We start from the raw sequence: 26,835 nt of genomic DNA on the forward strand, positions 1-26,835 counted from the left end.
ATGGTGCTGCCCATCAGTGCCGCTCATCAGTGCCACCTGTCAGTGTCCAGTGCCATCCGCCAGTGCCCATCAGTGCCGCCTGTCAGTGCGGCCCGTCAGTGCCGCCTCTCAGTGCCGCCTCTCAGTGCCCAGCAGTGCCACCTGTCAGTGCCCAGCAGTGCCACCTCTCAGTGCCCAGCAGTGCCACCTCTCAGTGCTCATCAGTGCCGCATATCAGTGCTCATCAGTTCCGCCTCTCAGTGCCGCCTATCAGTGCTCATCAGTGCGGCATATTAGTACCTCCTCATCAGTGCCCATAAGTGCCACCTCATCAGTGCCCATAAGTGCCACCTCATCAGTGCCCATAAGTGCCACCTCATCAGTGCCCATCAGTGCAGCCTATCAGTGCCCATCAGTGCCGCCTCATCAGCGCACATCAGTGAAGGAGAAAAATTTATTTTCAATATTTACTTGCAGAAAATAAGAAAAACTTTTTTTTTTTTTCAAAATTTTCTGTCTTTATTCTTTTTTTTTGTAAAAAATAAAAAACCCAGAGGTGATTACATACCACCAAAAGAAAGCTCTATTTGTGTGAAAAAAATGATAAAAATTTAATATGGGTACAGTGTAGCACGACCGCGCAATTGTCAGTCAAAGTGTGAGAGCGCTGAAAGCTGAAAATTGGCCTGGATGGGAAGGGGGTTTAAGTGCACAGAAGGCAAGTAGTTAACTTGCAAGTAACAAGTGTCAGAGAAAAGGGTTTAGGCATGAAGGGGTTAATATGCTCTCAGAAACGCGCCGAGCACACCGACAAATCAAGGTAACAAAAGTTGTTCAAATGACAATTGCAACTAACCTGTGAGTACAGAAATGATGAACCGCACCCCCTAATCATATAGCTTTGCGCCAGCACATTGTGCAAATGATATTTAATCTGCTTGGAAAAGAAAAGTCTCACGTACAACAAATCAATGGTGGTGGGGGGGGGGGGGGGGGAGTAATCTGAGATTCAGGGGAAATCCTCCAGTCTGTATAAATAGGGATTTACTGTGATGCTCACATTTGCAGATGTGAAGGTTCTGTCTCTGCGGAAGGTTGGTCCGGTTGGCACTGGTAAGGGGTGGTGATGGTCTGTACTCCAAAGGGGGGGACATTTATTATTAAGCCCCTCTTCTCCACGTCATTGAATGTATTGATATTGTAAGGTAGGAGTGAGATAATAATCTGTGTATACAGCGTGCAATGAGTTGTTGCCTTCAGTAAAGTATATATATTTAATTCATTTTATATTTATATGTTTTTTTTTTTTGTTTATTTATTTATTTATTTATTTGGTTTGGCATAAGTATGGGCCAAATTTTTTTTTTATCCCAATGAGCTCAGATTAATTCCACCCCTGCTAGGGAGATTATGGGGTTGATTTACCAAAGGCAAATAGACTCTGCACTCTGCAAGATCAGTTACTCCGGAGGTTAGTAAAAGTCTTCTGATCATCCAATCATATGCAAGCAAAAATGCTGTTTTTTTTTTTTTTTTTTACATTTTCCTTTGCTTGTGATTGGGTATTGTTTGCAAAGTGGATATTTACTTCATTTGCTGAGCTCTGGAGCAATTGCACGGTCTATTTGTCTTTAGTAAATCAACCCCTCTGTCTCTCTCTTTTTATATCCTGCCAACTATTGTCATGGGGTGCTAAGTAGTGAGAAATCGAAAATTCAACAGTGGTCACTGGTCCAGGAGAAGAGGAGAAATTTTCCAGTTCCAGTGACAATTAAGACCTGTACACACGTGCAGATTGTCGGCCGAAAATGTTCGGCCACCGAACGATCGGCCGATTTTCGGCTTGTTAGTATGATGCTTCCGACAGCCGACAGCGCACTTTCGGCCAAAAAGAATCTGTTGTGCAAGCATTAAAATTTTTGTATGCCGACACCAGAGCGGCCGATTGTTCGCCAGTCAATACAGAATTCGGCCGACAGACAGCAGATTTGCAAGACTGGGCATGCTCAGAAAAGAAAAAACACACAGAAAGTTAACCATTACATGACATCACTTCTGCAGTCGGCTGTTGTTGGCTGACAAAATTCTTGTGCAGTCTTTTGCACTTTTCAACAGACACGACAGCCCGTGGACAAAAGACGGCCGATCGTTCGGCCGACGATCGGTACGTGTGTACGGGGCTTTAGAGGAAATTTCTACACATTTTAGAGGGATTTCCTGGCTATGTTTATGAAGCTTAATCAAAGAAGAAAAAAACACTGCACTAGAGTGCAAAAGGAAGCTGCCAACACAAAGAGTAAATATACACACTGCATAACAATACAAGAAAAAACAGCGCAGCGCTGAAATAGTTCAAAAAATGTTATAAACAACATTTTTGAATGTATATACAGTGGGTACGGAAAGTATTCAGACCCCCTTACATTTCTCACTCTTTGTTATATTGCAGCCATTTGCTAAAATCATTTAGGTTCATTCTTCTTCCTCATGAATGTACACATAGCACCCCATACTGACAGAAAAACACAGAATTGTTGAGGATTTATTAAAAAAGAAAAACTGAAATATCACATGGTCCTAAGTAGTGTTGAGCGAACACGGACTGTATTATTCGTGTTCGTACCGAATAATTGGATTTTTTTTACCCGAACACGGACACGGACACTTTACTGTATGTTCGGGTAAAAATCCGTGTTCGGTCGTTTTATTTCCGGGTTTTGCATGCTTTGGCGCTCTTTTCATGGCGGGCTTTCAACAGCCAATCAACAATCGTTTAACTGGTGTGCCTTAAGCCATCCCAGCCATGCCTGCAAATGTCTTAGTAGCTGTGATTGGCCGTCTGAAGCATGTGACCAAGTCTTTATAAGTTCGAGGCAGCCGCCGCAGCAGCGTCATTCTGCTGCTTAGCTAAGGGACAGAGCACACATCAATGTGCTGGCTGCTGATTAGGGAAAGATAGGCAGGAAAAAACCATTTGTGTCCGGATAGAATTGAGGGACAGGTCGGAGTGTTTAGGCAGGGCGAGTTGTAGGCATTTTAGGGATAGAGTCTGCTGAATTATAGGGTCAGTGTCTTCTACAAACTACAATCGATATTGCTGTGTGGGGGGTGGGGTCTGCACTTAATCCTGATCTACGATCTCTTCTCAATCCTGTTAGGGACAGAGTCTGCTGAATTTTAGGGAAACTGTGTTCTACAAACTACAATCGATATTGCTGTGTGGTGTGGGATTGGAGATAGGCAGGTGTCAGTGATCCACATCCATTTTTCTGTGTGTGAGCTGCAGTGAACACAATCTTTTTGGGCTGCAGTGAACACAATCTTTTTGGGGTGCAGTGAACAAAATCTTTTTGGGGTGCAGTGAACACAATCCTTTTTGGTGTGCAGTGAACACAATCTTTGTGGGGTGCAGTGAACAAAATCCTTTGTGGGGTGCAGTGAACACAATCTTTTTGGGGTGCAGTGAACAACATCCTTTTTGGGGTGCAGTGAACACAATCTTTTTGGGGTGCAGTGAACAAAATCCTTTGTGGGGTGCAGTGAACACAATCTTTTTGGGGTGCAGTGAACACAATCTTTTTGGGGTGGAGTGAACAACATCCTTTTTGGGGTGCAGTGAACAAAATCCTTTTTGGGGTGCAGTGAACACAATCTTTTTGGGGTGCAGTGAACACAATCTTTGTGGGGTGCAGTGAACACAATCTTTTTGGGGTGGAGTGAACAACATCCTTTTTGGGGTGCAGTGAACAACATCCTTTTTGGGGTGCAGTGAACACAATCTTTTTGGGGTGCAGTGAACACAATCTTTGTGGGGTACAGTGAACAGAATCTTTGTGGGGTGCAGTGAACACAATCTTTGGGGGGTACAGTGAACACAATCTTTTTGGGGTGCAGTGAACACAATCTTTGTGGGGTGCAGTGAACACAATCTTTTTGGGGTGGAGTGAACAAAATCATTTTTGGGGTGCAGTGAACAACATCCTTTTTGGGGTGCAGTGATCAAAATCCTTTTTGGGGTGCAGTGAACACAATCTTTTTGGGGTGCAGTGAACAAAATCCTTTGTGGGGTGCAGTGAACAGAATCTTTGTGGGGTGCAGTGAACACAATCTTTGGGGGGGTACAGTGAACACAATCTTTTTGGGGTGCAGTGAACACAATCTTTGTGGGGTACAGTGAACAGAATCTTTGTGGGGTGCAGTGAACACAATCTTTGGGGGGTACAGTGAACACAATCTTTTTGGGGTGCAGTGAACACAATCTTTGGGGGGTACAGTGAACACAATCTTTTTGGGGTGCAGTGAACACAATCTTTGTGGGGTGCAGTGAACACAATCTTTGGGGGGGTACAGTGAACACAATCTTTTTGGGGTGCAGTGAACAACATCCTTTTAGGGTGCAGTGAACACAATCTTTGTGGGGTACAGTGAACAACATCCTTTTAGGGTGCAGTGAACACAATCTTTGTGGGGTACAGTGAACAGAATCTTTGTGGGGTGCAGTGAACACAATCTTTGGGGGGTACAGTGAACACAATCTTTGTGAGGTGCAGTGAACACAATCTTTGTGGGGTGCAGTGAACACAATCATTGTGGGGTGCAGTGAACTCAATCTTTGTGGGGTACAGTGAACACAATCTCATACTTCTGAAGATTTGAGGGTGCTGCCTGTTCCATACTCCCCCTACTCCTAGCCTTTTAGGGGTACAAACAATAGTAATTGGGGCCTAGTGTGGTTGTGTACGTGTGATATACATACACTTTTTTGGGATCATATTTTCTATTCCGCTATTTAATCAAAAACCTTTGGGGATCAGTTAAATTGGGGGATAGTCTGTGTTGGTACGTGTGAGAGAGATCCACCTTTCCAAGTTGTTGGGGTTCATCTCATACTTCTGAAGGTTTGAGGGTGCTGCCTGTTCCATACCCCCCCTACTCCTCATCTAGCCTTTTAGGGGTACAAACAATAGTAATTGGGGCCTAGTGTGGTTGTGTACGTGTGATATACATACACTTTTTTTGGATCATATTTTCTATTCCGCTATTTAATTTAACTGGGCCTCCATGCGAGACCTGTGTGCCTTGTTGCGCTGTTTTGAGTACTCCACCAACATGGCCAGTGGCAATGACGCCGTTCTCAGCTTAACTATCCCACTTCTATGCCTCCTTGAAAAAACAATTCGGGCGATGATGGAAGAGGATGTGGCACAGGATGAGGAGGAGGAGGAGGATGAAGAGGTAACATTTCCAAGGCTTTCAGGGCAGTCATTCGCAAGGGGCTCCGAGGGTGGGTTCCTGCACACGCAAACGCCAGGGACGCAATTGTCCAGCAGGGGCACAGTTCTGGAGGATGAGGAGGATGAGGAGGAGGAGGAGCTGGAGGAGGAGATGGAACCATGTTCACAGCAGGGTGGCACCCAGGCCAGCTCATGGCCATCACTGGTGCGTGGCTGGGGGGATACAGAGGACACGGACGATACACCTCCCACAGAGGACAGCCTTTCGTCGCCTCTGGGCAGCCTGGCACACATGAGCGATTACATGCTGCAGTGTCTCCACAACGACCGCCGAGTTGCCCACATTCTAACTTGTGCTGATTACTGGGTGGCCACGCTGCTGGATCCCCGTTACAAGGACAACGTACCGTCCTTAATTCACTCACTGGAGCGCGATCGCAAGATGCGCGAGTACAAGCGCACGCTGGTAGACGCCATGCTGCTGGCATTCCCATCTGACAGCGGGGCCACAGTGGAAGCACAAGGCAGAGGAGGAGGAGGAGGAGGTCGCCAACGCAACCAGGGCACCGCCAGCACCTCAGAAGGCAGGGTTAGCATGGCCGAAATGTGGAAAAGCTTTGTCAGCACGCCACAACAAACAGCAGCACCAGCAGCTCAGATGGAACGTCTTAGCAGGAGGCAGCATTTTACCAACATGGTGGAGCAGTATGTGTGCACACGCCTACATGTAGTGAATGACGGGTCTGCCCCCTTCAACTTCTGGGTCTCCAAATTGGGCACATGGCCTGAGCTTGCCCTTTACGCCTTGGAGGTGCTGGCGTGCCCTGCAGCCAGTGTATTATCTGAACGGGTATTTAGCACGGCTGGGGGCGTTATAACAGACAAGCGCAGCCGCCTGTCCAGAGACAATGTGGACAAGCTCACGTTCATTAAAATGAACCAGGCATGGATCCCACGGGACTTTTCCGTACCTTATGCAGAATAGCAATGGATACCGACCTTACCCACCCATTGTTCCATTTTTGCTCTTTCTCACTCTTTTGGGGTGTACCCTCATTTAAAATTTTTGAAAAGAAGCAGTGTTGGCTACCTCGTCCTCCTCCTCAGGGCCAGATTAATGTAGGGGCTATTGGAGCTGCAGCTCCAGGCCCCTACCTTTTATATAGGCCCCGGGTTGGCCATATTCACTGTTACCGCTCTTCTGTCACTTGTAAACACAGAAATCTGGCTTCTATGCTCGCTTCCCCAGGCAGCACCCTCAGAACCTCCCCACACAGCGTGAAGGCCGGACAAGGAGGGACAGTTGGCGATGCATGGATGTGTTTATGGGCTTCAGAGACAGCATCCCATGTTGAATTAGGCATGCATGGCTGCACCCTTCCTCCTCTGGGTGCATGGCAAGGCACGGCCCTTAAGGCCCTTCAAAATCCTCAGCACCAAGCCCATGATGCTGTTAATCCGGCCCTGGTCCTCCTCCACCGCCGCTTCCACCTACACCGCCCATAGGTGTGCGCAGCCTATTGCATTAAGGTGTGCACCCCAAAGTTGAAATACACATGCATGTGTTTGCCAGCAGGGAGAGTAATGTATCGGGGCCATGTACCTGTAGGCAAGGAGAAATAGAGCAGAGCAGGTCCCAGGGAGATCTTTCCCATCTCCTCACTGGCAATGCTATGTGCCCTAGGTGATTAGGGTGTGCCCAGGCACACCCAGCACACCCTGTGCGCACGCCTATGTCACCGCCACATCCACCACCACCTCAACCTCCCTCCTACTCCATATGGGCCTCGTCCTTCAGAGATGAAGAAGAACATTGTTTTATTTTTCTGTTTTTTTTTGTTGTTTTAAGTTATTTCCCTATCCACATTTGTTTGCAGAGCACTTGCCATGCTCTTAATTACGTTTTGCTGCCATTTGCAGCACTCTAGCCCTTTCCTTTGGTGTTTTAGAGCCATTTTAGTGCCTTAAAGTTCGGGTCCCCATTGACTTCAATGGGGTTCGGTGTCCGGGAAAAGTTCGGTAAAAGTCCGGGACACGGACCCGGACTTTTTTTTAAAGTTCGGCCGAACCCGTCGAACACGGACATCTAGGTGTCCGCTCAACCCTAGTCCTAAGTATTCAGACCCTTTGCTCAGTATTTAGTAGAAGCCCCCTTTTGATCTAATACAGCCAGGAGTCTTTTTGGGAAAGATGCAACAAGTCTTTCACACCTGGATTTGGGGATCCTCTGCCATTCCTCCTTGCAGATCCTCTCCAGTTCTGTCAGGTTGGATGGTAAACGTTGGTGGACAGACATTTTTAGGTCTCTCCAGAGATGCTCAATTGGGTTTAAGTCAGGGCTCTGGCTGGGCCATTCAAGAACAGTCACGGAGTTGTTGTGAAGCCACTCCTTCGTTATTTTAGCTGTGTGCTTAGGGTCATTGTCTTGTTGGAAGGTAAACCTTCGGCCCAGTCTGAGGTCCAGAGCACTCTGGAGAAGGTTTTTGTCCAGGATATCCCTGTACTTGGCCGCATTCATCTTTCCCTCGATTGCAACCAGTCGTCCTGTCCCTGCAGCTGAAAAACACCCCCACAGTATGATGCTGCCACCACCATGCTTCACTGTTGGGACTGTATTGGACAGGTGATGAGCAGTGCCTGGTTTTCTCCACACATACCGCTTAGAATTTAGGCCAAAAAGTTCTATTTTGGTCTCATCAGACCAGAGAATCTTATTTCTCACCATCTTAGAGTCCTTCAGGTGTTTTTTAGCAAACTCCATGCGGGCTTTCATGTGTCTTACACTGAGGAGAGGCTTCCGTCGGGCCACTCTGCCATAAAGCGCCGACTGGTGGAGGGCTGCAGTGATGGTTGACTTTCTACAACTTTCTCCCATCTCCTGACTGCATCTCTGGAGCTCAGCCACAGTGATCTTTGGGTTCTTCTTTACCTCTCTCACCAAGGCTCTTCTCCCCTGATAGCTCAGTTTGGCCGGACGGCCAGCTCTAGGAAGGGTTCTGGTCGTCCCAAACGTCTTCCATTTGAGGATTATGGAGGCCACTGTGCTCTTAGGAACCTTAAGTGCAGCAGAAATCTTTTTGTAACCTTGGCCAGATCTGTGCCTTGCCACAATTCTGTCTCTGAGCTCTTCAGGCAGTTCCTTTGACCTCATGATTCTCATTTGCTCTGACATGCATTGTGATCTGGAAGGTCTTATATAGACAGGTGTGTGGCTTTCCTAATCAAGTCCAATCAGTATAATCAAACACAGCTGGACTCAAATGAAGGCGTAGAACCATCTCAAGGATGATCAGAAGAAATGGAAAGCACCTGAGTTAAATATATGAGTGTCACAGCAAAGGGTCTGAATACTTAGGACCATGTGATATTTCAGTTTTTCTTTTTTAATAAATCTGCAACAATGTCAACAATTCTGTGTTTTTCTGTCAGTATGGGGTGCTATGTGTACATTCATGAGGAAGAAGAATGAACTTAAATGATTTTAGCAAATGGCTGCAATATAACAAAGAGTGAAAAATTTAAGGGGGTCTGAATACTTTCCGTACCCACTGTATATATATATAGATATATATATCTATATATATCTATATATATATATATGTGTGTGTGTGTGTGTGTGTGTATATATATATATATATATATATATATATATTATCACACAAAAGTAAGTACACCCCTCACATTTTTGTAAATATTTTATTCTATCTTTTCATGTGACAACACTGAAGAAATGACACTTTGCTACAATGTAAAGTATGTAGCCAGTTAGGGAGTGCTAGAAAATAATGGTGGCCACACAAAACATTGGCACTTTGGGCCCAATTTGGACATTGTCACTTAGGGGTGTACTGACTTTTGTTGCCAGCAGTTTAGACATTAATGGCTGTGTGTTGAGTTATTTTGAGGGGACAGCAAATTTACACTGTTATACAAGCTGTACACTCACTACTTTACATTGTAGCAAAGTGTCATTTCTTCAGTGTTGTCACATGAAAAGATAGAATAAAATATTTACAGAAATGTGAGGGGTGTACTTACTTTTGTGAGATACTGTATATATATATATATATATATTCAGTAAATCTGGAAAGTATTCACAGTTTCACTTTTTCCACACTTTGTTATGTTACAGGCTTATTCCAAAATGGATTCCATTCATTAATTTCCCATAAGGACAATGTTAAAGAGGTTTGTTTCAAATCTTTGCAAATTTGTTAAAAATAAAAAAACGAAAAAAATCCCATGTACATAAGTATTCACCCCCTTTGCCATGACACTCAAAATTGAGCTCAGGTGTATCCTGATTCCACTGATCATCTTTGAGATGTTTCTATAACTTCATCGGAGTCCCCCTGTGGTAAACATGATTTGGAAATGCACACACCTGTCTATATAAGGTCCCACAGTTAACAGGGCTTTTCAGAGCACAAACCAAGCCATGAAGTCCAAGGAATTGTCTGGAGTCCTCGGAGACAGGATTGTATGGAGGCACAGATCGGGGGAAGGGTACAGAATAAATTCTGCAGCATTGAAGGTCCCAATGAGCACAGTGGCCTCCATCATCCATAAATGGGAGAAGTTTGAAACCATCAGGACTCTTGCTAGAGTTGGCCGCCCGACCAAACTGAGCGATCGGGGGAGGAGGGCCTTAGTCAGGGAGGTGACCAAGAACCCGATGGTCACTCTTGCAGAGCTCCAGCATTTCCCTGTGGAGAGAGGAGAAACTTCCAGAAAAACAACCATCTCTGCAGCACTCCACCAATCAGACCTGTATGGTAGAGTGGCTAGATGGAAGCCACTCCTCCGTAAATGGGACATTGCAGCCCGCCTGGAGTTTGCCAAAGGAAGGACTCTTAGACCATGAGAAACATAATTCTCTGGTCTGATAAAACAAAGATTGAACTTTTTGGCCTGAATGGCAAGCGTCATTGTGACAGAACCCACTGTCACAGTGTGTTTTGGAGGGGACTGTGCGCAAGCCTCCTACCGACAGACTATGGGCCAGAAGCTACTGGAGTTTGGCTCTGCAGCCTTTTGACTTTACCATCCACTACTGCCCTGGGAAGCAAAACGGCAACGCCGACAAATTATCCAGGCAAACAGACATTGACAATTGATCCGTGAGTACTCCCCGGACATCCCCAAGCCGATCCGTTAGGATCAGACTGTGTATGCCGGCTTGGTTCTGGGGGAGCATTGTGGCAAACACAGCCCCTGTATATTGTCCTTCATGTATGCATTATGTTTATTGCATGTGTATACATTTAAGAACCAAGTGTCTGTAATGTAATGTTACAGCCCATCCCCCCCTCCTGTTCCTGTGTCTAATGGCGCTTTTCCACTGCATGGAACCGTACCGGTTCGGCACGCTTTTGTGCTTTTCCACTGCGGTACCGCATGGTATAGGGTCGGAACGGTTCGGTACGGTATAGGTTTGCTTTTCCACTGCATGGAACCGAACGGTACGGTACGGTACGGCTCTGAAAAAACAGTACCTACTCGATTGTGGTTCCAACAGGTACCAAACTGGTACCATATCCCACAATCCTTTGCATGCAGTCACTACTAGCCACTGATTGGTCAGAGAATCACACCCACCCCGTTGTTATCCCACCCACTTAACTTTAGTACTACTTTAGTGGAAAAGCAAACCTATACCGTACCGTACCGAACCGTTCCGACACTATACCATGCGGTACCGCAGTGGAAAAGCAAACCGGGCCAAGCAGGGCCGAGTAGAGCCGAGCCGGTACTAGCCGGTACTTGCAGTGGAAAAGTGCCATAAGTGTGTGGATTCATGACACAGACAATGGTCTGGTCTGAGCTGGAGACATCTCTCCGCAGGGGGTGTGTATTATGCCTGTTACAATGTAAAAATGTTCACAAATGTTCAGTTCTCATTGGGTGATCCTTGTCTCATCCCCGCCCCCCTGCAAGGCTAAGGGGAGTGCCCCTTAGCTGTGTGTAAAACTGTATGTCTGGGAATGTAATAAACAGTTTAAGCTCTGCATGGTTAACCCTCAACACCTGTGTGGATTGTCTCGTGATTGAGGGGTTACGGGCTGGGTATGGCTTCTCTGCAGGCTGTGGGTGCGTTTGGAAGACAGGAGACACAGGTCAGGCGGATGTGCCCACCTGGGGTACAAAGATCCGTTACAGTCATGTTTGGAGGAAACCAGGCACTGCTCATCACCTGGCCAATATCATCCCTACAGTGAAGCATGGTGGTGGCAGCATCATGCTGTGGGAATGTTTTTCAGTGGCAGGAACTGGGAGACTAGTCAGGATGGAGGGAAAGATGAATGCAGCAATGTTCAGAGACATGCATGACAAAAACCTGCTCCAGAGCGCTCTGGACCTCAGACTGGGCGAAGGTTCATCTACTAACAAGACTAAAACCCTAAGCACACAGCCAAGATAACAAAGGAGTAGCTACAGGACAACTCTGTAAATGTACTTGAGTAGCCCAGCCAGAGCCCAGACTTGAACCCGACTGAACATCTCTGGAGAGATCTGAAAATGGCTGAGCACCGACGCTCCCCATCCAACCTGATGAAGCTTGAGAGGTCCTGCAAAGATAAATGGGAGAAACTGCCTAAAAATAGGTGTGCCAAGCTTGTAGCATCATACTCAGAAAGACTTGAGACTGTAATTGGTGCCAAAGGAGCTTCACCAAAGTATTGAGCAAAGGGTGTGAATACTTATGTACATGGGATTTATTCCTGTTTTATTTCTAATAAATTTGCAAAGATTTCAAACAAACTTCTTTCACGTTGTCATTATGGGGGATTGTTTGTAGAATTTTGAGGAAAATAATGAATTTAACCTCCCTGGCGGTATGATTCTTTCGGATTTTAGGTGCTGAAAGCGGTACAATTATGTTGCATGTAATTCTTAAGAATGAGCAGCCCAAACCAACTATTTACATATGATTTTTTTTTTTACTGTGCGTTCTTCTTTATAACATCTCGGGTGTGATAAAGTTTGAAACACAAAATCATAAATTATAATATAATAAATAACTATAAATAAGTTAAAGTATGTGTATATATATATATATATATATATATATATATATATATATATATATATACATAAAAAGTACAGTAAAACTGCAGGAAAGGGCACTGGGGGGCAAACTAATGTGAAATTATTTTATTTTGTAATATATCAGTGTGTTTGCTGTGTTTTACTGTTTGAATTTGCCGCCGGTTCCACCCCCCTGCGAGCGTCACGTTGCAGGAGACGGAAGCCGGGGCACACAGAGCATCTGGAGGAAGATCCGCCGTCACACACCGCCGGGACACATCGCTGGATCCTGGGGACAAGGTGAGTACCCTCTCTACCAGAATCCAGAGATCTTCCTAGCGGTACCCCGAGTGTGGCTCGGGGTTACCGCTTTTGGCACTGAAATTTAACCCCGAGCCACACTCGGGAATACCGTTAGGGAGGTTAATCCATTTTTGAATAAGGCTGTAACATAACAAAATGTGTAAAAAGTGAAGCACTGTGAATACTTTTCGGATTCACTGTATATGAACAACTGATAACTAAAAAAATAGTCCTAACACCGCAGATATTAAAAGGCCAAACACCAAACAGAAATGTCCATAAGAGCAGATACATAGAAAAGTCCTTCTCAGTACTCCATACGAGAAATCACCACAGGAGAAGGAGGGAGTGAATGATGTTAAACAGAAGATAACCGATAGTCTTCCTGCTCCACACCCAATGTGAGTAACACAGGCTTCTTACCAGAGGTAAATGACTACTAAAGTACAGGTGGTCAGACCAGGCACAGGTAAATAGGTCTCCCTCAAACCATATACGACTCTATCCGCTCAGAGTACTTGAACGACACTCAAAAGACAAAGACCAGAAAGAGTTTCCATTGTGCAGTAACCAAAACCAATTTATTGGTAAAATTAGATATTGCACTTACTGTACAAGATTCCACCAATTCCAACAATGAATGTTTTCATGGCTTGCAGTTCCTTTATATTCTTTCTGTAGTTTCCGTTACATAAATTCATAAGAATGTTCTTCTAAATTTCACCCAAAGTTCCACTTGTGTGCTCTGTCAGTGGAAGTGGGCAAGCCAAATTTTCTTGGCTTGCTGAAGTCACAAGTCACATAGTCCTTGTGGGCTTCCCTCTGTACTCCTCTGTCAGTGGAAGTGGGCAGGACCAATATTCTTGGCTTGCTGAAGTCACAAGTCACGTAGTCCTTGTGTGCTGCCCTCTGCACTCCTCTGTCAGTGGAAGTGGGCAGGACCAATAATCTTGGCTTGCTGAAGTCACAAGTCACGTAGTCCTTTGGTGCTGTCCTTTGCACTCCTCTGTCAGTGGAAGTGGGCAGGACCAATAATCTTGGCTTGCTGAAGTCACAAGTCACGTAGTCCTTGTGTGCTGCCCTCTGCACTCCTCTGTCAGTGGAAGTGGGCAGGACCAATAATCTTGGCTTGCTGAAGTCACAAGTCACGTGGTCCTTTGGTGCTGTCCTTTGCACTCCTCTGTCAGTGGAAGTGGGCAGGACCAATAATCTTGGCTTGCTGAAGTCACAAGTCACGTAGTCCTTTGGTGCTGTCCTTTGCACTCCTCTGTCAGTGGAAGTGGGCAGGACCAATAATCTTGGCTTGCTGAAGTCACAAGTCACGTAGTCCTTTGGTGCTGTCCTTTGCACTCCTCTGTCAGTGGAAGTGGGCAGGACCAATAATCTTGGCTTGCTGAAGTCACAAGTCACGTAGACCTTTGGTGCTGTCCTCTGCACTCCTCTGTCAGTGGAAGTGGGCAGGACCAATAATCTTGGCTTGCTGAAGTCACAAGTCACGTAGTCCTTTGCTGCTGCTCTCTGCACTCCTCTGTCAGTGAAAATGGGCAGGACGAATATTCTTGGCTTGCTGAAGTCACAAGTCACGTAGTCCTTTGCTGCTGCTCTCTGCACTCCTCTGTCAGTGAAAATGGGCAGGACGAATATTCTTGGCTTGCTGAAGTCACAAGTCACGTAGTCCTTTGGTGCTGTCCTCTGCACTCCTCTGTCAGTGAAAATGGGCAGGACGAATATTCTTGGCTTGCTGAAGTCACAAGTCACGTAGTCCTTTGCTGCTGCTCTCTGCACTCCTCTGTCAGTGAAAATGGGCAGGACCAATAATCTTGGCTTGCTGAAGTCACAATTCACGTAGTCCTTGTGTGCTGCCCTTCGTATTCCTCTGTCAGTGGAAGTGGGCAGGACGAATTTTCTTGGCTTGCTGAAGTTACAAGTCACATACTCAAGACATCCGGAGTCGTGCCTCCACTTAGGAAGATCTTTTACAAGTCACGCTGAGCCTCAAAAAAGATCCCTTATGAGATGGGCAGCACACAGGGAACAAGAGGTAGGTGAATACCATGAAGCTAAGGTGCCCACCTACAGTGGTCTAAGCAGTAGTATGGTCACCTCACCTTTTCCGGTTATAGATACACATTAGGATTAAGTGGAAAACTATTTGTGGCAATGTGTTCAATTATCTCTAACTAAAGTGTCTCCAGATCCCTCATGAAATACCTTGTTATAGTACAGCTGCTTTTGTTTTATTTTTCATTTTTTTTTCTTTTTTGCATTGTATAGTAATCATGCAAATAATACATTTCCTGTCCTAGGTTGACAACGCCCCACATGATACTGTCACTATAGAGGTAACCATTTTTGTCACCAAGGGTGGTTTTCGAACATGGTTTTTCTCTTCATCTCCAATATATGGGGGGATGGGGAGATTAGTAGATTACAGAAGAAAGACAGGACTGTTTTTCATTGCCAGTTCAACTCACACGATGCCCCTATTCACATCGGGTCGATTTGACATGTCAAATCGCATGCCAAATCAGAGCCTAGTGCCAGCAACAGCACTGTCCGAATCGGTGCAACGCCAACATTGCGGCGCCGCACCGATTCCCAAAAGTAGTTCCTGCCCTACTTTTGGCGACTTCAGGGGGCGATTTCAATAGACATCTGTGCATGAACCTACACAGATGTCTGGAAAGGAAGATATGATCCAGGTGTGGTAGTGGGGAAGCACATGGGAAAAGGAGAAGGGAAAGTGGGGAAATAGAACTACCATACCTGGACAGTGGGGACTTTAATTGTGCCTATTCAACATTAAAAAATATATATCCACATAGAATGTAAAATCTTAAACATTTTTATTTTGTACAAAAAAAATCCAATAAAATAGATATAATCAAAATTGATGATATATATGCATGATAAGTCCACAAGGCCTGAATACAGAAAGTATGATCTGTTGATGGATCAACGCGTTTCGCTAAGGTAGCTTCTTCAGGATCCAGCCACTACATATACATCAGACAGATTTGCAACGTATCATAGCCTACATCAGTGTTTCTCAACTCCGGTCCTCAGGGCACACTAACAGGCCAGATTTTAAGTATTACCTTGGGGAGATGCAGACTAGAATACTGCAATCACTGAGCAGCAAATTATATCACCTGGGATGTATTTCAGATTTCTTGCAAACCTGGCCTGTTAGTGTGCCCTGAGGCCTGGAGTTGAGAAACACTGGCCTACATTAATACTGGTCAAACTATAGACTGCCAAACATGATAACAGGTGAGATCACCTTAGTACCGACCGTATCAAAGGAAGAAAAAGAGGGGAGAAAATCTCCCTCTGAAAAAAAAAGGGAAATCAGTCCACCAGATGGTCAACGGGCTCATAAGGGATAGGGAAAACACCCTCCCAGGGGCCCGGATCTGAAGAGCTGAGAAGAACTATAAATTATAAATTCTCCAGCAAGCCAACCGACCAAGAAAACGGCCAAAGTGAGCGCCAACAAAATCGGTAAAGCCTTCAAAAAACTACACAGCCAAAAGTACTGCAGTGTCCGCTCCTCACTTGCACATCATACACCATCTGGGAATAGAATGATGCCACACAGATATCTCTCAAATCACCCCCGAAGTCAGACAGAAATGCCGGTTTGAAATCGGGGGAGTTCAGCTGAACTCCCCGGATTTCAAACCCGCATTCAGTGTGAACCTAGGCCAAGTCACAAAGGCACTCATTTTGATAAGGTCAACTGGTATTTTCTGTACGTGCAACAAAAATGTTTGTAATGCAGCCATTACATCTAAGGACTGGTAGGCTGTATTATATTACTTTTTTGTTCTTAGGTTTGGTTATCCTTTAATGCCTCCATGTTGCTATATATAAATCTATAGAGCATGCTTCAAGTCTCAGAGAAGGATTAGGTGCCAAAAACAAAGGCCTAACTATCTCATTATCATTATCAGTAGGTGAGCGTCCATATTGAGAAGACATGAAGTTCCTCCTAATTTTGCTTTTGCTCATCCCGGTCATAAGTACTTCAGATAAACACAAATCTGAAAAGTCCTATGAAGAAGCCAAGGTTGAAAAAGAGATAAAGAAAGACCAGGCCTTATGGGAAACTGTAAAAGGAAATACTGAATTTGCTATAAATTTCTTCAAGCATCTGACCTCCGTGTCATCTCAGGACAAGAATGCCCCACCCAAAAATGTTGTTTTTTCGCCTTTCAGCATTTCTTCTGCTTTTTCCATGTTGTTGCTGGGGGCTTGGTCAAAGACCCACCAGGAAATCTGGGAAGGTTTGAGCCTGAACAGCACACATTGCAAGGAAATAGAGGTCCACCAGGCTTTTTCCACTCTTCTCCAAGTGTTGAATGAGCCGAAGAGCAGCCTTCAGGTCAACATCGGCAACACCATCTTTGTAAATCAGAACCTGACCTTGCTCAAGAGCTTTAAAGACGATGTATGGCGTTACTACCATGCCGAAATTATGGAAGAGGATTTTAGTGATGAAAAAGAAGTTGAAAACCTAGAAAAAATAAATAGATATGTGAAAAATAAAACTGGAGGTAAAATAAAGGAACTTATCCAAGAAATTCCTGAAGATACTAAGATGATCCTGATCAACTATGTTCTGTTTAAGGGTAAGAAGAGAACAGAGGCAGCAAATAATTTACAGTACCAGTTCACGAGTCATCCTTGATTTCTTTGTATAATTCTTGAAGAATTATGTAAAATTTCTTTAGCTGTCTGATATGTTAACCCCTTTACCACCGGAGGATTTTCCTGCTTTACGTCCAGGCCACTTTTTGCAACTTGGCACTGCGCGAATTTAACTGACAATTGCGCAGTCATGCAACGCCGTACCCAAACGAAATTTACGTCCTTTTTTTTCCCACAAACAGAGCTTTCTTTTAGTGGTATTTGATCACCTCTGCGATTTTCATTTTTTGCGATATTAATAAAAAATGTGCGAAAAGTTTGCGAAAAAATTGACATTTTCTACTTTGACAGTTAAAAAATATCCAATATATTCAATTTTTGTCATATATTTAGGCCAAAATGTATTTAGCTACATGTCTTTGACAAAAAAATTCTCAATGAGCCTATTTTTAACCACTTTAAGACCGGAAGATTTTACCCCATTCCTGACCAGGCTATATTTTGCGATTCGGCACTGCGTTACTTTAATGGACAATTGCACGGTCGTGCGACACTGTATCCAAATTAAATTTATGTCCTTTTTTCCCCACAAACAGAGCTTTCTTTTGGTGGTATTTGATCACCTCTGCGATTTTTAATTTTTGAAAAAAAGAGGGACAATTTTGAAAAAAAAAAACAATATTTTTTACATTCTGCTATATAACATTCCCCAAAAAAAAATTTAAAAATCAAAATTTTTTAACATTTTAGGCCAATTTGTTTTCTGCTACATATTTTTGGTAAAAAAAAAATCACAATAAGCGTATTTTGATTGGTTTGTGCTAAAGTTATCGCGTTTACTAACTACGGGAAAGATTTCTGTCATTTTTATTGTTTATTTTTTCTTGTACAAAAGTTTTTATTTTGAAAATAAAGGCATTAACATACATCAAATACACGATACATGTGTACAATGAGTAAAGAAAAAACTGGAACGCAGAGAAATAGATATTGGCAGAACATGTTACAAACATAGTACGTGCGCCAACCGGGAAACAACACGGACCAAATAATGAACATCAACAAGCAGAAGAGCACAGGAGGGGACCTAAAGTCCCTTATTATGTCACAATGTAGGAAGGTCATCATAAGGAAAAGGTTCATTACGTTCCAATGAGCAAACAAAGGCTGGACCAGAGAGTACCAAGCCGGGAAGGAAAACAACAGTACGAGACAAAGACAAAAAAGGAAGGAAAAGTGAGAAAGTAGGACAAACAAGAAGAGAGACGACAATAGAGAAAGGCAAAAGAAGGGGCGGGGAGGAGGAGTTTATTTTTTTTTTACTAGTAATGGTGGCGATCTGCGATTTTTAGCGGGAATGCGACATTGCGGCGGACAGATCAGACCCCTGACTAACATTTTTTACACTTTTGGGGGTACCAGTGACATTACTACATTAATCAGTGCTATACATATGCACTGTTACTGTTATAATAACACTGGCAGGGAAGGGGTTAACTTTATTGGTGATCAAGGGGTTAAATGTATGCCTCATGCTTACTGACGTGTGTGGGGGGAGGGGATTGTGTGACGCAGACACAGATCGCAGGTTCAGCTATGCTGAATCCTGCAATATGACCCTGCCTGTCACAGAATAGATCCGCCTGCTTTGTTTACACAAGCGGCCGGATTTCCTCACTCGATCCCCGACGATCGGGGAAGAGCGGCGGTGATCACCGCCTCTCCTCCCCTGGCCCGACTCCCACTGTGACTGAATACAGCGGGAACGAGATAGAGGAGAGTCTGGTGGCGTAGGCCACTTTGCCGCAGTAGCAGCTCAGTGAGTGGTCGGCAAGTGGTTAAACAAAGAAATTTAAGGCATTATTACTGAATTCTTCAGTCCTTAACTTTAATTTGCTATTGCACAGACCCAACATTCCATGAGGTTGATTTACTAAAACTGGAGAGTACAAAATCTGGTGCAGCACTGCATAGAAACCAATCAGCTTCCAGGTTTTTTTTGTCAAAGCTTTGCATTGCCCCCTTCCTGCCCAGGCCATATTTTGCGATTTGGCACTACGTTATTTTAACAGACAATTGCGCGGTCGTGCGACTCTGTGCCTAAATAAAATTGACGTCCTTTTTTTCCACAAACAGAGCTTTCTTTTGGTGGTATTTGATCACCTCTGCGCTTTTTATTTTTTGCGCTATAAACAAAAAAAGAGCGACAATTTTGAAAAAAAAAAAAACAATATTTTTCACATTCTGCTATATAACGTTCCCCAAAAAAATGTAAAAATCCCAATTTTTTTTAACATTTTAGGCCAATTTGTTTTCTGCTACATACTTTTGGTAAACAAAAATCACAATAAGCGTATTTTGATTGGTTTGCACAAAAGTTATGGCGTTTACTAACTACGGGAAAGATTTATGTAATTTTTATTGTTTTATTTTTTACTAGTAATGGCGGCAATCTGAAAGTTTTAGTGGGACTGTGACATTGCGGCGGACAGATCGGACCCCTAACTGACATTTTTGACACTTTTGGGGAGACCGGTACCGGTATAGTAATGTATAAAAATATGCACTGTTACTGTAATAATGACACTGGCAGGGAAGGGGTTAACATTAAGCAGTGATCAAGGGGTTAAATGTGAGCCTAGGGGAGTGATTCTAACTGTGGGGGGGGCGTGGCTTGTGAAATGATCATAGAGACCTGTGTTCCTATATAGAAGGATCACAGGTGCTCTGTGATCATTCCAGGGAGAAGAGCGATCAGCTGTGTTTAGAATAGCCAACCGTTCTTCTCTCTCAGCGGGGAGCGATCGCGGCTGTCAGGCAGCAATCAGAGCCACCTAACCTGTGCATCGGCTTCCCCGCTGCCGACTGGGGGCGGGAGCGTGCTCAACCCCTAGCTCTCTGCTCGCGACCCTACCCCCCCCCCCCCCCGTCTCTAAGTGAGAATTAGCAAAATTTCAACACATTTAAAAATGTCATGTTGCTTAGACTGAGACTTATCAAGTTTACTGGAGCATTATGTTATAGAGTGCCTTCAAAAAGTATTCATACCCCTTCAATTTTCTACATTTTGTCATGTTACAACCAAAAACGCACCTTGTCGCCATGTTTATGAGGACAAAGGGCCTCTTCCCAACAACCCTGGGCTGTGGTTGTGGGGGTCTGCGGCCAGTGGGATTATCGGTATCTGGAAGCTCCCAAATCCTGCCTCCCATGTGAAGGAGTATGGGGTACAATGTCCCCCTACCCATTCACCAAAAAAGTGTAAAAAATAAATAAAAACAGTAGACAGGTTTTTGACAATTCCTTTATTAAAAAAAATACAAAAAAAAAAAACAATGTAAGGGGCGGAGCATTGCATGCTGGGTCGGTGATATCACAGGGGGATGGGACCACCAGGTGATGTCGCCAGGTGGCTCCACCCTTTACCTATATAAGAGCTGGAAAACGGCAGAGCCTGCAGTAAGCAGTCAGCTTTCATTGACGTATCAATTTTTGTTTTGTTTTTTCGGGTCCAGCGGTGGCGGCGGGTGTCAGATCTACATCAGGAGACATTCTTTTTTTAATAAAGGAATGACCAAAAACCTATCTATTGTTTTTATTTCTTTTTGACACTTTTTTTTTGTGAATCGGTAGGGGTATAATGTCCCCTAAACTCATTCACATAGAGAAGCACCGCTTGTTAAAGGAGGCTTCCAAATTCTGATAAGACCCCCACCTGCAAACCCCCACAATCACAGCCCAGGGTTGTGGGGAAGAAACCCTTGTCCCCATCAACATAGGGACAAGGTGCTTTGGGTGCCCCAAAGCACCCACCCACCCCCCGATGTTGAGGACATGTGGCTTAGTATGGTTCGGGGGAGCGCTCGACCGCCCCCCCCCCCCTTTCCTTGCCTGCTAGGCTAAATGCTCAGATAAGGGTTTGGTATGGATTTTGGGGGGACCAACGCCGTTTTTTTAAAAAAAAATTTGCGTGGGGCTCCACCCAAAAGGCTTAGTATGGATTGGGGGGGGGGGGGGAGCGTACGCCAATTCTTTTAAAAAAAAAATTTTTAAATAGCCGGCTGCCGGCAGTTGCCACCACGAGTCAATTTAAATACGATTTGACTCGTTTTTTTTTTTTTCTTTCCTTAGAAATGTCATCATTGCTGCAGCAGGTTCTGTACAGAGTACAGATGCACCACTTTACAAGCAAACTAAGGGAACCCCCCAGGCATTATATTTAAAGAAATTTAAAGAAACATGTCCCCCATGGCAGTACCCGGGCCCCCATAACCTTTTTATGGCCAATTACTTGCATATAAGCCTTCAAAATGGGAAAGTTTGATTTCTCCTGTTAGACTTTAATGGAGTTTGCAGTTTGAGGCGGAACTTTCCCCCTGTTTGGGGGTGTTCGGCTCATCTCTATTGCTTATTTTTTAGAGATTTCATTTTTTTAATTTATATTTTATATGTTTTTTTTTTTTTTTTTTTTTTTAGGAGAATGGAAGGATACCTTTCATCCAGTTAATACTAGAGCTGCAAAGTTCTTTGTTGATGAGAACACAAAGGTGGACGTTCGAATGATGCATCGCACGGGTATCTACAACACTTACCATGACACAGATCTTCCTTGTACAGTGGTGGAGCTTCCATACAAGGATAACGCATCCATGATTATCGCCATGGCCGAGCCCAACAAAATCCATGAGGTAGAGCAAGGATTGTCTGCCGAGACCATACAGCGATGGAGGACATCATTTACAAAAATGTAAGAGAAGAAAACTGCAAGCAAATTTTAATAAACACCCTTTAGTTCACCCATTTATTCAAACATAAATCCATAATTATATGAACGTACAACGTGTATCTTTGTTCTGACTTGTTACTGTATATGTCAGCTGGGAATTGAAATTAGACCTGCAATGGGTTTGCCTTCTCCATTGGATGATAGAAACTGGTATATACTTAGTTTAGTTTATGTGAGGAAGAAAGCCCAAGACCACCTCTAGAAACATTGTAATGTTGACTAGTAAATCAAGAGCAGGCAGGAAAAAGGCAAGCAGAAGGTGGGATAAGAGCAAGCAGAAGGTGGGATAAGAGCAAGCAGAAAGTGGGGCAAGGCATAAAGGGTTTGAATTGCTATGTAGCCCAAGGGTAGGTAGTAGTGTTGGGTAAACGATTCGGCCCAAGCGTGAGATTGGGCCAAGCATTGGCTGTTCGTTCGTTCAGCGAACATCTGAATTGTCAAGGCGTCGGAAGACCTGATTGGCTGAAGCAATAAGAGCTTTGCCCAATCGGGGGAATATAACACTGTCATAGCCATGATTGGACACTGTCACGACTCTCTCCAATCATGGCTTATTGCACTCAGTCCCACCCCACCATATAAAAATATTCTCCCATAGCAGCCATTTGCAGTGGGATATTGGTGTGGAGAGAGATAGAAAAGGGATCTGTTCAGTGCTACTAGCGAGTTAGTGTGCTATAGTGTGCTTTTGTGATTCTTTTGTGAGTGTAAAGTATCAGTTTAGTGTGAATTTAGTGGTAGTGCAGCGTGAGTGTAGTGCGCCCGTTCATTTTTACCCAGTTTCAGTTACCATATCAGTTTGTTGTGTCCGGGCAGGTTTACTGCAGTATATTGCGGTGCGTCAGTGTAGAGTGTCAGGGCAGTGATACTGCATTGTATTGTAGTGCGTCAAGGTACGGCAGTCCAATTTGTTCCCCCAGCGGCAGAGTATTGCCAAATTGTCTCTAGTGATAATGAGGATGGAGGGGATGATGAGGTCACTGAAGTGACTTGGGTGCCGGATAGAGCAGAGGAGAAAAGTGAGGGTGAGGCACAACCCCAACAAGGCAGCCATCATGGCAGAGTAGTGATCAGCCACCCTATTCCATCGCGTTGTGGAGCTCCCGGACCATGTTCCACAGCTCAGCTGTGTGGGCCTTTTTTTAGCACATGTGCAGCCGATCGCACTGTTACAATTTGCAAATTTTGCCTCAAGCAGATCAAACGTGGCACAAACACCAGACATTTGGGTACCACATGCTTGGCAAGGTATTTAAGCTCCTGCCACTCAGCCTGTTAGCAAGAACACCTGAAAGCCACATAAAAGGGATACAATTCTGCTCCTCCTCACTCCTCACCTTTCTGGTCCCCCCCCGCTATACCTCATGACCTCTCAGCAGCCTTCACTGACAAGGGTGATGGCATAACGAAGCATGTCACAGGTCCTTGCAGCACATCTGCCAGTAGCACACCACCAAAATATAGCAGGCAAATTTTGTTACCCCATCTGGTGCAGCAAAAAAATAAAATAAATACAGACACTGCCACCCACATGCCCAGCGTCTAAATTCAAGCTTGTCAAAGCTGCTGGCCTTACAACTCCTGTCTTTCCATCAGGTGGATTCTGCTCCCTTCTGTGAATTTGCAGAATGTGCTATATCACAATGGCAGTCGCAGTCGCTATTTATTTCCACGTAAGGCGATTCCAGCTCTGTACCCTCACATGGAAGGCAATGTTGTAGCATTGTTGGGCAAGGCAGTCAGTCAAAAGGTCCACATTACTGCTGACACGTGGTCCAGCAAGAATGGTCAGGTACAATATATTTAGTTCACAGCACGCTCCATACAGCTGGTGGTGATGCGAGATTTGTCAGCTCCACCCCCTCCTCCTTCATGCATTGTCTTATGAACCCCAGTACCCTCTAAGCATTTGAGGGGCTATTCAATGAGTCAGGCTAAAATGTGCCATGCAGTGCTTCAGCTGGTCTGTCCAGGGGACAGGAGTCGCACCAGAGCAGAGATTCTTGCAGTTCTGCAGGGGAAGTCCCAGAGGTGGTTCACACCATGCCAGCTGGAGCCAGGAATGGTGGTGGGCGATAATGGTACTAACCTCCTGTCCGCCCTTAAACAGGAAAAGTTGACAGCCAGGCAGTGATGTAGACACCCGAAGAAGGATCCTCCTGCAAAACAGAAGGTAGAATATTTCAGATACGGTGATTAAGGAAGTATTTCTGTCATTTTTTGGTAGGGGGTGGCAAAGGATGGGGAAAGAGAGGGAGTACTTGAAGTTCATATTTAAACCTAAAGGCGATTGTGAAATTAGATTGTTGTAATACAAGTGGATAACAGTAGATTTATCAACAGTGTAGTATGAAGATCTTCTTAAACAATCCATTCGATTTACATACTTCTCACTACATGGATATTGGTAAAGCTAAAGGTTCGTGACTAACTTTGGGCAAAGGAGCATTTCACCCGAGGTTTCCCATTTCTTCAGGCCACTGTCCAATTTCAGGTACCTTTCATGCATGGGTGGCTTCACAAATCTTTTGCCAAGTTCAGTAGTTTCTATAAATGTGTCTCAAATGTAAATTTGACTTTGTGGTTGGGCTTGCCCCTCTTTATCATGTTGGCTGGTGTCTCGATTAGTATTGGTGCATAGGGCGGCACAGTGGTGTAGTGGTTAGCACTTTCACCTAGCAGCAAGAGGGTCGCTGGTTTGAATCCCAACCACGACACTACCTGGAGTTTACATGTTCTCCCTGTGCCTACGTGGGTTTCCACCAGGTACTCCGGTTTCCTCCCACACTCCAAAGACATGCTGGTAGGTTAATTGGATCCTGTATAAAATTGGCCCTACTATGTATGTATGAATGTGAGTTAGGGACCTTAGATTGTAAGCTCCTTGAGGGCAGGGACTATGTGAATGTGCAATGTATATGTAAAGCGCTACGTAAATTGACAGCGCTATATAAGAACCTGAAATAAATAATATAGGCTTCACAATGACTATTTTTTCCCTTGGTAGGTTCATTGAACTCTCTGTGCCTAAATTTTCTATCAGTTCATCTATGGACCTAAAGAATGTTTTGTTTCAAGCATTTGGCATCAGAACTGCCTTCACCAAAGATTCTGACTTCCGTAGAATCACTCAAGATAGTAACCTAAAAGTTCAAAAGGTAAGAGTCCATTCTTTTTCTTGGTATTATTTTGGTCATATATGGCCCCTAAACATGTTGTCACCCTCCTAGTTAGGTTTATAGTAGTTTTGAGGCAACTTTAGTTTTTGGCTCCTCTGTAGCCAATTGAAGTTTGATTGTTTTTGGCTGTTCTGGGTTCTGCTGGTTGCAGGTTCAACTGCTTCCCCCAGGTTTCTGGTAAGTTCCAGAGTTTAGTAGGATGGAAGATGCAGACCCTCAACTTGCATATTCCCACAGCCTATAACAGCAGGGTCCTTGTCCTGGTGGAGAAAACCCAGCCTGAGGGTTGTGAACCTCTGGGTCACTTAGCTGAAATCTGGAGAAGGCCATCAGGGTCCCAACTGTGGGAGAGCTAAGGGATCCATGTCTAAAGTTGCAGGAAGCCGTTTGAAGGAAGTCCACAGAGGATCTGATCTGGAGGCTCACAGTACAGATGCTGTGTGGTGCTGAAGGAAAGCATTCAAGTATGCAAGGCACTGTGAGTACAAGACAAAAAGACATCCTAGGGACTGTCCTGGATAACTCTTGGAGAGACTGCTGATCAGGTTTGCTCTTGCTTCGGAGTCCCCTGAGCTGTAGTTCATTAATCACTAGCCTCAAGAGGGGTTTCACCCTGAAGAGACAGTCGTAGTCAGAGAGTGTCCTCCATTATGTTTTGCACTAAGTTTGGAGTATTCCAAGGCTCACCACGTACCCTACTCAATTTCTTTAAGAAATACATCTACAAAAGATACTTGTTGCCTGGGTCTTGTGTACAGAGACTGCAAAGCTACCATATGCCTGGCTGCTTGCACCCACTTGGGAATAGAACTTAGGACAAACAGTGAGGCCCATCATGAGTCTGTACTCTACATACTTCTGACCTTCCATCCTATAACTAGACAGCTAGTAGTTCTGCCATAGGAGACCACTAAAAGCATGTTACATCAAGAAATCTGGAAGTCCAAGAATTTGAGAATCCAGAGTGAAAAAGAGGAGGATTGTGGGGAAGAGGGTTAACTTGAGGTCACTGAGTAACGATGCCCAGACCAAATTTGGCATCATTAGTATGGGTTAGTCATCTATTCGTTAACTCTATGAACAATTTGCATACCTAATTTATTTTTAACATTTTAAGAACATATATGGCTTTTATTTGGTACATTCTTTAAAAAATACACTGCTCATGTTTTTAATTGGCACAGACAAATGAACTATATATATATATATATATATATATATATATATTTTTTTTTTTTTTTTTTACACAATGTAAGCTACAGTGGCAGCTACAGTGTGATCACCATGATTGGCTGTCATGAGTGAACATAATCAGGAACTAGACTGACTGATTCCTGATTATTGGTGTAGACCAGCAGCTATCATTGACAACATGGTCTCAGAACTGGGAGCGAGCCCACTTGTGTGTGCCTAGTTCTAAAGTGGAACATAATTTAACCCTCTCTCAGCATGGAAAACCTTGCCTTAGAAGACTAATCCACAGATTGTGGAAACATCATTGTGCATTAGCTTTGCTGTTTGTGGAGCTATAGGTCTTACTCAGCAGGGGGTGTTTTGAATCTTGGCAATGGAGCAGAATTGGAGGCTGAAGCAAAGTCACAGATCAAGCTAAGGGTAGCAACGAGCAGGGAGTGAAGTATCAAATCAGAGCCTGGATCAAGGGCAGGGATGA

General features: G+C 44.3%; 2 protein-coding genes across 2 annotated transcripts in view; both read left to right on the forward strand.

The window, feature by feature from the left end:
- Positions 1-1,069: 1,069 nt before the first annotated feature.
- Positions 1,070-26,835, forward strand: part of LOC309569236 (alpha-1-antichymotrypsin-like) — a gene marked incomplete at its 3' end in the record, with an annotated part of 122,816 nt that continues 97,050 nt past the window's right edge. The window contains exon 1 of the mRNA XM_082274988.1: positions 1,070-1,112. The remainder of the gene's footprint in view (positions 1,113-26,835) is intronic.
- On the forward strand, positions 16,513-21,963 carry LOC309569519 (serine protease inhibitor A6-like). The gene is made up of 2 exons (XM_082275385.1): positions 16,513-17,179; positions 21,675-21,963. Exons 1-2 carry the CDS (start codon positions 16,528-16,530, stop codon positions 21,947-21,949), a joined length of 927 nt encoding a protein of 308 aa, XP_082131511.1. The 5' UTR covers positions 16,513-16,527; the 3' UTR covers positions 21,950-21,963.

The sequence above is a fragment of the Pelophylax lessonae genome (genome assembly GCF_965119305.1).
Source record: "Pelophylax lessonae genome assembly, chromosome: 13".
Taxonomy (NCBI): domain Eukaryota; kingdom Metazoa; phylum Chordata; class Amphibia; order Anura; family Ranidae; genus Pelophylax; species Pelophylax lessonae.